Raw genomic sequence first — 15,610 nt, forward strand, 5'->3', positions numbered from 1 at the left:
AGTGGATAAAAAATGTAATTGAAACTTAGCTTACATTAATACCCTGCAAAATTTGTCATAAGGGTGGTGGAAAGGTTGCATTTTTACCTAAATAAAAACAGTTTTTGCTATTTACAGTGGCCAAGCTCAGCTCCACATTGTCATTGGATTTAAGATGTACCTTATTATGCTAATGTTAGCATTTATATTAAATGTAGCATTTAATATTTCATGGTTTTCTGACTTCCAAAACAAATACAGGCAACAATCATTTATGTCTTACACTGACCCTATGTGCATATCTTATTCATGCAAACTCATCAAAATTTAGAAAACACATTAGTTCAAACAGACCTGAGCTGTGTGGCTTCTCTCTTCAGGTGGTGTGTGACTGCCCACAGACTGCAGCTTCTGTTGTCTGTCTCTGATCCAGGACTGAGTGTCTTTGCTCTGAGTCTCAAAGTCGTCTGAAAGACCCCGGAGCTCTGCCTGTCGGGCAGCCTGCAGGACTGTTATCCACTGCTGCTCTGTGTCTTGTACCAACTGCTTAACCTCTGGTTTCCTGCTGTCCTCCAGATGCTTGCACAGACTTTCACCTCGTCTCTTCAGGTCGAGCACCTTTGACTCACCCTGAGGTTTGGAGGTCAAAACAGCCTGAAGGTGAAGACACAGAAATGGTGATGCGGGAGCTTAGAGGTCAGAAGCTGCCCTAGATTTCACTCCAAGTGTAGTTTGTCACCGTTCAACACTACTGGATAGTTAGTGAATCAAACACGATGTAGGACACCTTGTGCAAAGAAAATCTGATGTTAACTCACCTGTGCGACCTGTAACCTTTCTTCAAGCTGCATGTGACTACCGTGGGACAACAGCTTCTGCTTCTGTTCTCTGATCCAGGATTGGATGCTTTCACTTTGGGTTTTGAAATCATCAAGGTCCCTTTCAGTGGTAGCATCAGTCTGTGCCTTGTTGAGAGCCTCCTCAGCAGCCTGCAAGATTTTCCTCCACCGCTCCTCTGTGTGTCTGACGGCGTCCTGAACCTCTCGTCGCCTGCTCTCGCCCAAGCCAGGGTTGTCACACAAACTCTGGCCTCGTTGCTTCAGATCCTGGAGCTTTGACTCTCCCTCAGGCTTGGAGCTCAGAGTACCCTGAAGAGAAGAAATATCCCCAATGAGACTTTGTTGGCTCTATCCTCAAGAATCACACCTTTACAAGATCTTCCACAAATTACAACCCACCACAACCTCAACAAACTGCAAGCTATTTCAAACTCACTTGCGCAATCTGAAGCTTTTCTTCAACTTGCATGCAACCACCAAGTGAGTGCAGGTTCTGCTCCTGGTCTCTAATCCAGGACTGAACATTTTCATTCTGGGATTTGAAAGCGTCCAAGTCCTTGACTAACTGGGCTTTTGTTTCTGCTTTGTTGACAGCCTCCTCAGCTGTCTGCAGAGCCGTCCTCCACTGCTCCTCTGTTTCTCTGACCAACTGCTGAACCTCTTGTTTCCTGCCCTCCTCCAGGTCCTCCTGCGCACACAGACTTTCACTTTGTCGTCTCAGGTTATTCACTTTAGAGTCTCCTTCAGGTTTGGAGCTAAGGATGACCTGGTGACAAAATGGGAAAAATGCTGAAAACTTTTGGAAAAGGAAAACACATTTTAGTGACGTTAGAGGTGGAGCTATAGAAAAATAAAAATAAAAAAAATTTAAAAAAATAAATAAATAAAAAAAAAGAGGTGGAGCTATAGGAAGTACACATTGCAGACACTCCGTCGTCCAACCAGAATGAAATATCTTTCAGATTAAGGTTAACATCAAATGCTTATATTCTATCATATTCATATACAGTATGAGTGAGCCTGAGGAAGTTAACTCTTTTTTTTAATTTAAAGTCTTATCAGTCTCTGTCTTTTTACCATATTCACTATCTGGTTAATGCAAATTAGCCATACTAATAATATAATTCAATACTTAATAGATCAGTTTTGGTTGTAGATTTTTCTTGTTTTTTTCAGTTGTTCTTTTCCCACCAGAAGGGCAAACTTTGTCGATCAGATTGCATTTCAAACTCCCTTTCACTGACCTGTGCTTTGTGCTTCATGTCCTCTGTCTGGGTCGCTCTGCCAGAGGAGGTGAGGGGTTGCAGACGGTCAGTAATCCAGATCCGGGTGCTCTTAGCCCGAGTGTTAAACTTTTCAAATTCTCCCTCCAGGGCCCCCTGAGCGTCTGCCTGCCTCTGCAGCCTGGCTTCCAGGTTTCGGTGTCGTTGTATCAAGTTATCACCGTCCTTCAAGAGGCTTTCAGATCTGACGCCTTGTCTGCGTACTGACGCTAACAGCTCACTGAGGGTCTCAGCTTTACCACTGTCACATGGGAGACAAGGTACATTTATTTGTATAGCACCTTTCAACCACAACAGGCAAATCAAAGTGCTTTATAGAAGACACAGACATTAAGACAAGATAAAGGAAACACAAGGCAATACAAAAAGACAATGCAAGTTAGACAGAATGTATACTAAGCCATGTAGTGAATACGTAATGCTCTTTGGTTTAACAGTTTTAGGCTTCATTCACTTGTTTTTGGCAGTTCAGCTTATTTTTAACATTAACCATTATCAATATCAGTGTAAGTAATCAATATATGTGTTACAATTTCTAAAAACCACCCTTTACAGTGGTGAGCTCATCTTATCAGATTTTTCAGTATTGGCGTGTTTTATAGGCTGCCTTATTACTGCTACATTACATACTTTTAGTTATCTATTGAACATTTGCCCGCAGGAGAAAACTACTTTAATTCTACTTCTCCTATTACTACTATTCTACTACTATAATGATAAAGCTTTTCACTCTCAAATACCAATATTAGTATTAAAATCAAAAATACAGTCATCAGTTACAGTCCTAATAAATGTGATACTGTAACGTTATCCCCAAGTATATTAAAAAAACTTACAAAACTTAACACCTTCATTGTTGTTGTGAGGAGGTATGTGTGATATGCTCTCTGTTGCACATTAACACCTTCCTCAGGACAATAAATGTTATTGTTTTTCACTACATGTGAGCTGAAATATTTCCAGTTCTGGTAGTATGAATGTTGAAGATCACCTCTCATCCTGAAGGTCTTTGAGAAGAAGTTTGACTTTGTCCGTCTCTACGGACTGTTTTTCTTTGGTGTGCAGCCACTCCCGGAAACTATCGTGTTGCTTCTGCAGACTAGTGAACAAAAGACAAGTCAAAAAGCCTGGTTTTCTTAGTGTTTACAATCACACTTACTTTTTCACTGCAGTTTGTGACAGTACTGATCAAAAAGGACGGATTTTACATTTGTGATTTTAACATCTTGGCTATTACATTAGAAGAGATGTAATTTAGAATCATATTTATCTTCGTTTGCAGACTTGCACTTGAGGGAGCCACAGATGCAATTACCAGTTCAAGTCACTGAGAAGGGACTCCATTTGCTTCTGCCTGTTGTGGCAGTGGGTTCTGAACGTGTCCACCTCCTCCTGCTGTTCTTTCAGCCAATCGGTGAACTCAGAGAGCTGCTGAGATGGAACCTGCTGGCTGCCTCTCTCCAGATGATCTTTAAGCTGGTCCAGCCGTCTCTCTGCATCTTTGGATTTTAAGAAACCCTGAAGGACATGAGAGAAACTGTAAGGACCCATCCATCATCCAACATCATCTACAGTATCAATCTACCCATCAACTTGTTCATCCACTTACAGTGAGTCTTTGCAGAGATGTTTCCACATCTGTTCTGCTCTCAGGGTTCTCAAAGCACTCATTGACGGACATCTGCAAGTCCAAGAACCATCCCTCAAACGCCTGCCTTTCCTCTGCAGAAAAATAAAAACATAATCCTCGAGAATGGTTACAAAACATTATTCATAAATAGAATATCAAAAAAAGCAAGACAAGTACAAATTAGGTCCCACAGTGCATCTGTGGCAAAGTGCATGAAAATATCCAGAATATTCATCAGATACCAACACATGAAATCTTTCTGCCCTCCTAGTAACACACACTTTATTCTTGAATAAAAGGATGAATGAAAACACATCCACTGTCATTTCCACTCCACCATCTACTGAAACGAGAGAAACAAACTCAACACTAACCTTTGATAACCTTAAGCAGGCCTTTGTCTCTCTCCTCTCTCTTCAGGTGGATCATGTCCTTGGTGCGGGAGATGGCCTCCTTCAGCCTGCTGCAGTCTACAGACAGCGCCTCCAGCACCTGAGGACTGGCCAGACTGGAAACCAACCCCACCTCCTTCAACACAGTCTCAGCCTGCTCCTCCTGAGCCTCCAAGTCATCACACAGCTCCTGATAAGGACAAGAGTTAAAGCAGGGAAAAGATCGGTTATTGTAGTAACCGCAGAATCAAAAGAAAGGGGTCAGGGGCCCAGCATTAAACCAAAGTGAGCTACAACATGTAACAGCTGTCTACCTGTATCTTGGCTTCGACCTGTGGTTGTGAAGCATCAACCTTACTGAGAGAACACTGGATGGTCTCTACAGCTGACTGGCACTCCTCTATCTTCTCAGCTAAGTGTGTCTTCACAGCTATGAGTTCCTCAAAGACGTCAGTGCAGTCAGTAAACAGCTCCTTCACCTGCTGCATTCTCTTCCTCAGCTGGGTCTCCATCACCTTGAAACGTTGTAAAAAGGATACAGATATTGATCTGAATGTGGGTATCAACTTGTAAAAATAATATGAGAAGGGATCAGATCAATCAATGTTTCGACTCACTTGCAGCTCCAGAGGTGCATCTTGACTCTGCAGCATCTCTTGGATTTCTACACACTTCTTGTGGAAATGCTCAATGTTCTCCTCGTTGGCATGGATCTCATCCTACAATCCAATGAAAAGTTTAGTACAACTCAATTTATCTTTATCTTATTATCTTCTACATCTATATGAAACATATGGGAAAAATGTAAAGGGTCACAAATACTGAAGATGTCTTTAAAATAATTTCCTTCCATATCATTCCTTCCTATCATTATTGATAGGTTGCTCAGGTTACTGAGAAGTTTACTTCCATGGGAATCTTACCCTCATATCAAGTACTTGTTGCTCGTTGTGGAAGGGATGGCTCTCTGCAAAAAGGGCCAGTTTGGCTCCTGCCCAGCAGTCCACCTCCCCCCCGAGCATTAGCTGCTTCTCCCACAACTCCAGCCCCACCCGAAGGTTATCCATGTAGGCGTCTGTCTTCTCTGTCACCTACAAGCGGAACAAAAAGCAACAATAGTCAGTTAAGTTCAGCTGAAAACTGACGTGTTCCAGTCAGGGTTTCCAAACTAGAATATAGTCCTAACATTTTTAACTTGTGAAAGTTCAAGATTTAACTAATATTTCTCACAGACAAAGCTGGTATGGAGACTCAGTGGGTGGAGCCAAGCCATGTGGTTTATTTAACACTATATTTTCATTGCCGTAGAATCCGTCTTTGATCCGTCTCTTTCCTTGGACCCACTAAACCTTCAGGTTTAGTAGAATATATATATACAAACACAGTGTTTTATAAATATGATATGTACACTATCTTTTTGTTCCTATCTAATTTTAGAGAATACATGCATAGATGCTTACATCCAGCCAGTTGTCCATAAGTGTGTCAGCCTCTGCTTCGAAGGGAGTCTCACTGCAGTCTGGGAATTTCTTCAGCTGGGACTGCAGCTGTCTGCAAACTCCTTTCATCTCTTCCACGTGCTTCCCAAGACCACCCAGCTCCTCCTTAATGTCACGGACCTGAACAGACACACACATCAACATACATGTACATACATATACCTGAACACACAGTGACTGATCTCATTGTTGCTTCTTATTCATTATCTTAAGCTGTTTTATAAAGCACTGTTCTGTAAAGTTATTGTGTGTTCATCTTCATATCAACAGCACATCAATAAATCATGAAATTATACAGGGTTGATAAAAGCATACGGATTTTGTATTCAAGACAGAATCATTTGAAAAGGAATGTACATTTCATTTTGTGGACCAACCTTGGTCATGCTTCTCTGCAGGTTGTCCTTGCCCATGTAGGAAGCCTGATCGCCGATGGTCTGCTCTGCTCTCTGCATGGTGTTGCTCAGGTGACTGCGGCAGCTCTGGAACTTCTTCAGAACCTCCAGCAGGACGCTGAACTGCTTCTTCCTACCAGGGAAAGGGACTTTAATTGATGTCTCGCCTTCTGTTTGCCATACATACACTGCTTTTCACCAACAGTAGCTATGAGCAGCTGTCTACGTTCACCTTAGCATCTAAGCAGAATTGTAAGAATAGCTTAAACGAATATTTTACTAGCTAATATCCCCATGTTGATCAAAGGCATTCATATGCAGTAGAAGCTACAGTGACTAGTTGATTGAGGTCAGTGTAACACAAACAAACACCAACTGTAAATCTGTTTTGGTTTAAAATTCCAGCTTTGTTGTAAATGCAGCTCAGTTTCAGCTAACATATATTACTGAGGGGGTCAGCAGGCACTTATTCCTAAAGCATTAATATATTTGTTTACCATTTATTTAGTTACTTCAGCTGATCATGCATCTCCTGCCTAATCTACCTGTCACAAAAAGCTTTCTGAGTCTCCGTCCACTGAGTCTCCAGCTCCTGAAAGAGGTTTTCTCCTCCTCCCTGTTTCTCCTGAAGTTCACGGAGGTTCTGGAGCTCTGCCTGCTGGGCCTGCAGCGGACCCTCCAAATCGGACAGGGCTCGAAGCCTGGAAAGCACATTGTTATTATTAAGACATTATTTTAGAGATTTCATGCTGCAAGTATCTGGTGTTTATAGTATAGATCCTGACCCTAAAAACCAATTAAGTAGGTGCATATTGGAAAATTACAATTACATTTATGCACCATCAAAAAACAGCTTAAGTATTGTTGCATCAGTATAAAGACACACAACATGCACCTTTGTTGTATAGCTGGCATGGTGGGCTCCTTTAGGCCTTGCGTTTCAATTGTATCCTGCAGCTTCCTCAGTTCCCCAAGTAGTGTCCTCTTCCTCAGACCCAGGGATCTGCTCTGTGTCTCCTTCTGGATGCCCTTTTGCTGGCTGGCCAGCCCACTGTCAGCCTCTTCCAGCCTTCTCAGCAGAGCGGACACCATGTCCAGGCAGGAGACCGGGACACCATCCCTGGTGACTGTCAGTCTGGCCCCCTGCAGGAGCACATCCAGCTGAGGCGCCTTTTCTTTCAGACTGTCAATGCTCTGCCTGATCAGCGCCAGCTTGGCGCGACAGTCCTGCAGTACCTGAGCATCACTGCAGGGGGCACCTTGCACTCCAGAGATGTCTTCATCCACAGTACGCAATGACATGAGGAAGCGGTCGAGGGCACGAGCAGCCGCTTCACTTTTCCGTACCTGCTGTCGAAGCTGGTCCAGGCTGGTTCTGTGAGTCTCGACTTCACGGGACAGAGGGAAGCAGTCTCTGGGGTCCAGATCGCTGGATTCAGGGTCCAGACGGGACACCTGGTCCAGTTCGCTCTGGATGTTGTCATCCAGTTCCTAAGGCAACAAGAAACAAATGCAGTCTTTGTTTTACACAAATAACTCCGGTTCTTTCCAGAAATTTCCACCAGTTTCTGTCCTTTTTCCACTGGTCACTGTACATACACGGATTCCTACAGCTTTGGAAAAAGTGCCAATCTTTTGCTCAAGTTGAAACATTTCAGCTCACAGGGATGTGTGAGATTTGTGTTCAGTTTTATAACACCTTTGATTATCCATCTGCTGAATGGCTTTCTGCTTACACTTTGAGTAAATCTGGGTCTCAGCAAGTAGTTACTATTAATCAATGCAGAAATAACTTTTGTGTGACAAGTAAAATTAAACACAAAAGAAAAGTATTCATGGCTGACAGAAGACCTTAATATCTTTCAGGATGTTGGTGTTGGTCAGTGTGAATGCAGTGATGTCTTTGGGTTGTCTCAGGTAGCGGTCCAGACGGTCGGTGAAGTCCACCATATGGTTCTCGGTGGAGTCGATCTGTCTGAGGGCAGCGCCCAGCGAGCTGCCTCTTCTCTGAAGATTAGACTGTTGGCTGCGCCACTGCTCCTGCAGCTCCACCTTCTCCTGCTCCAGACCAGGGTTCCCGCTCAACTGGGAGCACTGGTTTGCATACTCAGACCACAGAGATTCTGTCTCCTGTCTCAAGAACTGGGATAGAAGGAGTTCAACTCAAGATTACTGGCATGTCATGGGGATTGATGCAAGTATTAAGTAATAGTAAGTACAAAAACTAACCCAAAAAAAGTTTCACTGTCACTGATAAACTTATATTGTACCTGTATTTCCTGGAGCCGTGTATGCAGGCCTTTAAGAGAGACGGAGTCAGAGGGGACATCCTTGATGCTCTGTTCATTTTTAGCTAGTTGAGCTTGCAGAATCCTCTTACAATTCTCATATCTGAACATTTAAAAAAATGTAAAACAAACAAAGACAACAAGTGAAAAACTGAACAGAATGACCTCTAAATAGTTTTGATCAATCCACTGTATGCGGCTCATCACAGTCTAGACTGTGCCAAATTCAGTCTACCTTTCTAAAGCCTCCTTTTTGGTCACTTCTTCCTCTACAGACGCCTGCTTTTCAACTTCCCTCTTGTCCAAACTGACTGTCTTCATTGTCACTTGAAACACCTGGAAAAGAGTAAAATTATACTATTATTGTTGTTATCTGTTATTTCAAACCTCTGGAGTTCCAAGTGGCAGTCTGTAGAAGACAGTATATGATATGGTACAAATGGAGAACATGGAAATGTGAAACAGTTGTGAATGCAGAAGTGCTAGCATGGTCTGCAAACTTTGAATTAAATCAAGAGCAGAAGCTCAATGGAAGTGAGTCGTACCTCAGCTGAAACCTGATGTTTGTCACTTGGTCTTGGTTCTTTTTGTGTGGTCAGATCCTCACTGAAGGCAACAGGAATCCTGTGATACAAAAATGAGGATAACATTTTCTGTTTGTTTCCCTTTACCATTGTCTTATTGTCTATACTGTAATTTCATTAGGTTGGTCTATTCTGTACACATGACATCTGTTGTCTGTCTGTCTGGGGAGAGAGATCCTTCCTCTGTTGCTCTTCATGAGCTTTCTACCAATTTTCTACCCATTATAGGAAGTTTTTTTGGGGAGGGGGGGGTTGAGGGACAAAGGGTGTTGTATGCTGTACAGACATTAAGCACCCTGAGGAAACTTTGTGACTTGACTTGACATGACTTGATCTTAACTGCTGCACAAGACAGCATCTGTCTATAAACAACCACAGTTGAAACTGGAATTTTTCGGCTCGTTAAGTTTGAAGACCTTCATAACCCATAAATTATCTAAAATACAAACGACATTACTGATTCCTTTATTTGAAAAGATGTCAGTGTAGAGAAATGAATCCACCTTTACCTCCAAACATTACATTTAACAGTTTAATTTAACTTCACATTCAGACTTTAGATTAACAAAATAAAATACATTTCCAATGGAGTGAGATACTGTAATTCAGTAACAAAGGCAGATAGATTTAGGATAACATTCAGAAAAAAGTAGATGTCAAGATTTATATTTTCAGAGTGTTTAAAGACTCTATTTCACACTTAATATCTCACCTAGAATCAGGGAGTGGTGCATCTTGGTCTCCACTGAACTGGCGCTGGATGGCAGCCAGCCTGTTCTCACACTCCCTCAGCTGAGTCTGGGCGAGGCGGTGAGCATCCTCGGGGCTCAGGGTATCACAAAGCGCCCTCAAGGCCTCAAGGTGCTGCCCTGCCTGGGCAAAGCTGCCGTCAGCTGAGATACAAGCCTGGTGAATGTTGACAGAGCCAAAACAATAAGTAAACTGGCATATTAATCACTACATTTGAAGCCAGATGATTAATCCTACCAATTAAAAGTTACTTAAAACAACAAAGACACTGAACTAAAGCAACATGATTCAGTGTTTTTGTTGTTTTTTTATACTTCTAAAAAAACTGTCCATACTTGCAATACAGTGTTGTTTGTCCTGCCTAATGGCATATAATCTCATTTATGTCTTAATTTTGGATTTGGTAGACAACCCACACATGACAGCAGCCCACAAATATGCTGCACACAAAAAAGAATGCTGTTTCATCTTCAACTGAAAATTTGATTTCTGGTTATTAAATTAGATTATTTTGTTTTTTACTTTGTTGTGTATGTTTGCTAATTTTTTTCTTTTCCATCCCAGCAAGTTACAGTAAAATATAGATTCTAAATAGTGTTATTTGGTACTGTAAACACACCCAAACAAAAACAGCACTCTCTTAAAGAGAAACCAGAATAGAGTACTGCAATTACCAAGTCCCACAGAAAGTCTCTTTTGAGGCATACAAAGAAGGAGGAGGAAAAAAGGTTAGATAAGCGGAGCAGATAAACTGGCTGCATACCCATCCAGTAAAGCACACCCGCCAAGAGTTCAGCTCTAGATTTAACTACCTGCACTTGGTTTTCTAAATGGGCGCTTAAGTGCATCTCACACTGCAGGGCAGCTGTATTAAAGTCTTTCCTTGTTACTTCAAAACGTAATTGCTGCACATAGCCTGAGATCTCAGCTCTCACAGTCTGGGAGAGCAAATAAAATTAATTAAAAAAAATAAAAAATGACATGTTAGATAATATAATTCACCAAAGGGTTTCTTATATCAATGCTTTACATGCATTCACATAAAAAGTATGATTACAGTTAACATGCACAGGCAATTATCTGACACATTTGAACCTCACAGAACACGATGAAGCTTATTATGACTAACAAATGTGAAAAATCCCCTATTAACAGAAATTCAAATCCCACACATTAACATCCAAGTGAGTTTGTGTCCTACCTCCCACTGTGTCCTGACTGACTGTGTGTAGAACTCCATGTCTCTGAGCTGCGAGGGGGTACAAAAGGCTTCCATGCCCTTGGCTGCTCTCAAGAACTCCTCCAGCAACTCTGGGTCTAGTGTCCTAAGAGTCTCCTGGTGGGAAAGGTGCATATATTTATATAACTGTAGACTGGCTCCTTGAAAAAGTATTTATTTCAGTTAGAAATGTCAGTAAAAACTGTAATAGGGAAAAGGCCAAGTAGTGTTTTATATAGGCACATTTTATCACAAATACCTCCCCATGAAAGGTTATTACAGCACCCAGTTTTAATCTATTTTCATATTTCACCTACTGTGCGTCTTCTTCCCAAGAAGGACCAACCGACAATTAAATTTAGTTTTTATCAACTGGGTATACTGTTTTAACTGTTATCAATAATCAATGCAGAGTACACATTTTGCAGATTAAAACTTAAAACTAGTTAATGTTACTCATTGAGTATGATATTACAAAATAAAAGTGACTACATTACCTCTTTCACCGATGCCTGCTCGGCTGATATCCGTTTGTCCTTAAAAACGCTAATGGTTTCAAGGATGTGCTCTTGCAGACAGTGCTTGGCCTCCTCAAAGCCATTTCTAGCCAAAGCCTGTGCCTTGGCGTAAGCCTCTGTGTAAGCCTGGGGAGGCACCTGGGCCAGGGCTGGAGGTTTAATGCACAGGTCTGGTGACTCAGCCGGAGATTGAGGCAGCACATTGGCCTGGGAGAGGAGAATGGTTTGGGGCTGTTGAGGTTTGGGTTGCGGAGGAGACTGAGTTTGAGGTTTTGACTGTAGAAGTGGTTGGGTCTGACATCTGGCCTGTGGGGGTGAATGAGCCGTGGATTGTGGTGCAGTTTGAGCCTTGGGTAGGGGTGGTGACTGAGCCTGAAGTTTGGGCTGTGGTGGTATTTGTGCCTGAGGTTTAGGTTGTGGCAGTGATTGGGCCTTGGTTTGGGTTGGTGGCTGACCATGGGGTTGAGTTGGTGACTGAGCTGCAGGTAGTGGTGCTGTTTGTGTCTGCAATTTCAGTTGTGGTGGTGATTCAGCCTTCATTAGTGACAGAGCCATGGGTTGTGGTGGTAAGTGGGGATCAGGTGTGGGTTTTGGAGGGGATTCAGCTTTAGGTTGGGTAGGTGACTGAATCTTAGGTTGAGATGGTACAAGGAACTCTGGTTGCACTGCTAATGAGGCTAGAGTTTTGGGCTGTGGAGATGATTCACCGTTTGGTTGAGTTAGTGACTGAATCTTCGGTTGTGTTTGGAGCTGGGGCTGATGTTTGGGTTGTGGAGGTGGCTGCTGGAACTGAAGATTGAGCTGAGGCTGCTGAGTCTGAGCCTGGGGCTTTTCTTGTACCAATAGCTGTGTCTGGATGTGTGTTTGGGAGTGGGCCTGCAGCTGGGGCTGTGAATGACGCTGAGGATGGGCTTGTTTTGGTGGCTGTGATTGGGGAGGTTTTTGGGCTGGCATCTGAGGCTGAGGATGAGGCTGACTTTGTTGCTGATACTGAACTTGTGAATATTGCTGAGACTGGGGATAAGGCTGCTGCTGAAGCTGAGGCGGTGCCTGAATCCAAGTTTGTTGCTGAATATGGCTTTGTTGTGTCTGCATATGAAACGGATCGTAATCTCTCATCTGGGGTTGCTGTTGCATGGAACTCATTTGGGGTTGTGTTTTTGTCTGCATCTGAGGCTGAGTATATAATGGCCCCGTGTAAGAATACCCGGGGGACCCCATCTGAGGCCCTAGCTGGGGCCCAGATTGGGGCCACTGCGGTAACGTCTGAACTGTTGGATAAGCCTGAGATTGTGGAGCTTGAACTATTTGCTGAGGGTATGGTTGGGGAATTGGATGTCTCTGCTGGGCAATGGCTTGGTTTTGTGGATCTTGTTTGGGTGTCCACTGCTGGGATGGAGATTGACCCTGTGGGTAACCTTGGGGGTAACGTGGAGGTTGGGCTGTAGCCTGTGGATGCTGGACAGACAATTGGGAAGAGGCTCTAACTTGAGTCCAAACCTGTGTTTGGCCTTGGGAAATATGGCCAGGGTGCTGTACTACTGGCTGCGCATGTGTGGGATACTGAGTCATAGGCTGAGAATGACCCTGAGTCGGAAGTTGGACGGGACTTGGCCGAGCCATTGGTTGTGTACGAATTTGAGCCTGCATCATGGACATAGCATGGGTTTGAGACTGGGGCATTGACTGAGGATGGGTGTGAGACTGGGGCATTGACTGAGGATGGGTGTGAGACTGGGGCATTGACTGAGGATGGGTGTGAGACTGGGGCATTGACTGAGGATGGATTTGTGACTGGGGCATTGACTGAGGATGGATGTGAGACTGGGGCATTGACTGAGGATGGATTTGAGACTGGGGCATTGACTGAGCATGGCTTTGAGACTGGGGCATTGACTGAGGATGGCTTTGAGACTGGGGCATTGACTGAGCATGGCTTTGAGACTGAGGCATTGACTGAGCATGGCTTTGAGACTGGGGCATTGACTGAGGATGGATTTGTGACTGGGGCATTGACTGAGGATGGATTTGAGACTGGGGCATTGACTGAGGATGGATGTGAGACTGGGGCATTGACTGAGGATGGATTTGAGACTGGGGCATTGACTGAGGATGGATTTGAGACTGGGGCATTGACTGAGCATGGCTTTGAGACTGGGGCACTGACTGAGCATGGCTTTGAGACTGGGGCATTGACTGAGCATGGCTTTGAGACTGAGGCATTGACTGAGCATGGCTTTGAGACTGGGGCATTGACTGAGGATGGATTTGAGACTGGGGCATTGACTGAGGAGGGGTTTGAGACTGGGGCATTGACTGAGGAGGGGTTTGAGACTGGGGCATTGACTGAGGATGGCTTTGAGACTGGGGCATTGACTGAGGATGGATTTGAGACTGGGGCATTGACTGAGGAGGGGTTTGAGACTGGGGCATTGACTGAGGAGGGGTTTGAGACTGGGGCATTGACTGAGGAGGGGTTTGAGACTGGGTCATTGACTGAGGATGGGTTTGAGACTGGGGCATTGACTGAGGATGGGTATGAGGGTGGGTCTTTGGTTGGGGATGGATTTGAGGCTGGGGGATTGACTGAGCATTGATTTGAATCTGGGCATTTGTTGGTGGCTTAGGGGAAGGGGGCCTGACAGGGGCCCATGACTGTGGATGACTACGAAGCTGAATGTGGGATGGTACAGGAGGCTGAATTTGGCCCTGCAGTGGAGCCTGCATAGGGGAAGAAGGTCTGACTTGAGCCCAAGTCTGTACTTGAGCTACAGCTGGGCCATGGTTTAGACCCTGTGGCTGCATAGACGACTGAGGTCTAGCTGGGGCAGTTGTTTGGGGCTGAGTCTGAACTTGTGGCTGGAGCTGTAGTTGTGTCTGTGGCTCAGTCAAGGTTTTCATGGGGCCATGGGGCTGGGGAAGAACTTGTGTATGTGACCGACTTTGGCTCACTCTGGTTTGGGTCTTCAGTGGTTGCTGGTTGTCTGTGGTAGTGCAGGACACACTTGTAGACTGCTCCTGCACTTGGACCACTGCCTTAGATTTAGAGTGAACCATAGTTTGGGGATGTGACTGCTTTTGGGTCTTCATTTGTGGGTGAGGCTGACTTATAGTTACAGTCTGGGATTCAGCCATGGTGTCTGAATCTGGTTGTGTCTGTCTTACAGTAGGCTGTTGTTGTCTTTGTTGTTCCTGCTGTTGCTGCAGCAATTGTTCCTGTTGCTTTTTCTGTTTTCCCAGTTGCTGTTGTTGTTGCTGATGTTGCAGTTCTTGCTGCAGCTGCACTAGATTCTGGGATGGCTGTGTTTGTTTTTGTTGCTCTTTTTGCTGTTGTTGTGGCTGCTTGGTAACCTTTGACTGTGACTCAGGCTGCAGCCTGGCAGTTGCTATTTGCTGTGAAACAACCTGAACTGATCCAACTGTCTCTCTGTCTGACTGTGCCTGTGTCTGTCTAGTCTGAATTGGTTCCTGAGTGGAATCTTGTTCTGGATCTGGAGCTGGAGTTTTGTGCTCTCCTGAGGCTGGCTTCTGAAGCCAGGGCCGGCTCTTCATGGCCTGAGCCTTTCTGCTTTGAAGCTCCTGGTAGCTCAGAGATGGTTTCTTTACCTTTGGTTGTTGAGATGAAGCCTGCTCGTGGGGCTCTGGTGTCTGTTTGACTTGTTTCTCAAACTGTACACAAGTTACCACGTGCTGCTGAACTTGATACTGATGCATTTTTTCTATCTGCTGCTGCTCCACCTGTTGTTGCTCCTGCTTCTGCTGCTGTTGTGTTGGCATCAACTCTTGTGGTTTCTGATGCTTGTGTTCTTGCTGTTGTAGCTCTTTTTCCATCTCTCTGTTAAGTTGTTCCTGGTGCAATGTTAATTTTTGTTCCTGAGTCTGCTGTTGTTTTTGTGAAGCGGCCTCTGGACAGGCCTGAGCATGGCCTTCTGGTGGCGACTTTGTCCTGGTCTGCATCACAGCTTGTGCGTAGGTATATGGCATTGGAGGAGAAGTCATCTTTACTTCTCTGTATTCTTGCACTACTATCTTTGGCACAAAGGTTTCATGACACTGCTGAGAAACCAACTTTGCCTCGGGCTGCTGAGTTGGCCGCCTGGTGTCATACTGTCTCAGATGTTGAGGCTTTTCTTTAGCCTGGATAAAGACTTTTGATGGAGGAGATCCTTCTGGAGGGCTTCTGCTTCTGTCTCTTCTGGCTCCCAGGCTGCTCAGCATACCTACAGCTTCCTGG

At 44.3% G+C, this 15,610-nt stretch overlaps 1 protein-coding gene across 1 annotated transcript in view; it reads right to left on the reverse strand.

Moving 5' to 3' along the window:
- The window catches only part of LOC119910789 (nesprin-2-like), a 157,418-nt gene that overhangs the window by 103,554 nt on the left and 38,254 nt on the right, over positions 1-15,610 (reverse strand). The window contains exons 22-43 of the mRNA XM_038729597.1: positions 11,356-15,606; positions 10,841-10,975; positions 9,602-9,795; positions 8,851-8,929; positions 8,541-8,641; positions 8,288-8,408; positions 7,869-8,159; positions 6,913-7,508; positions 6,563-6,718; positions 6,000-6,150; positions 5,584-5,742; positions 5,047-5,214; positions 4,741-4,842; positions 4,438-4,638; positions 4,106-4,313; positions 3,711-3,823; positions 3,417-3,619; positions 3,093-3,200; positions 2,063-2,342; positions 1,255-1,584; positions 798-1,127; positions 334-633 (exon numbers count right to left, since the gene is read on the reverse strand). Coding sequence (XP_038585525.1) covers positions 334-633; positions 798-1,127; positions 1,255-1,584; positions 2,063-2,342; positions 3,093-3,200; positions 3,417-3,619; positions 3,711-3,823; positions 4,106-4,313; positions 4,438-4,638; positions 4,741-4,842; positions 5,047-5,214; positions 5,584-5,742; positions 6,000-6,150; positions 6,563-6,718; positions 6,913-7,508; positions 7,869-8,159; positions 8,288-8,408; positions 8,541-8,641; positions 8,851-8,929; positions 9,602-9,795; positions 10,841-10,975; positions 11,356-15,606 — 8,577 coding nt within the window. The remainder of the gene's footprint in view (positions 1-333; positions 634-797; positions 1,128-1,254; positions 1,585-2,062; positions 2,343-3,092; positions 3,201-3,416; positions 3,620-3,710; positions 3,824-4,105; positions 4,314-4,437; positions 4,639-4,740; positions 4,843-5,046; positions 5,215-5,583; positions 5,743-5,999; positions 6,151-6,562; positions 6,719-6,912; positions 7,509-7,868; positions 8,160-8,287; positions 8,409-8,540; positions 8,642-8,850; positions 8,930-9,601; positions 9,796-10,840; positions 10,976-11,355; positions 15,607-15,610) is intronic.

Source organism: Micropterus salmoides, unplaced genomic scaffold, assembly GCF_014851395.1.
Source record: "Micropterus salmoides isolate LMB-PRFRI ecotype aquatic unplaced genomic scaffold, ASM1485139v1 Ms_hic_scaffold_19, whole genome shotgun sequence".
In the NCBI taxonomy this organism is placed as follows: Eukaryota; Metazoa; Chordata; class Actinopteri; order Centrarchiformes; family Centrarchidae; genus Micropterus; species Micropterus salmoides.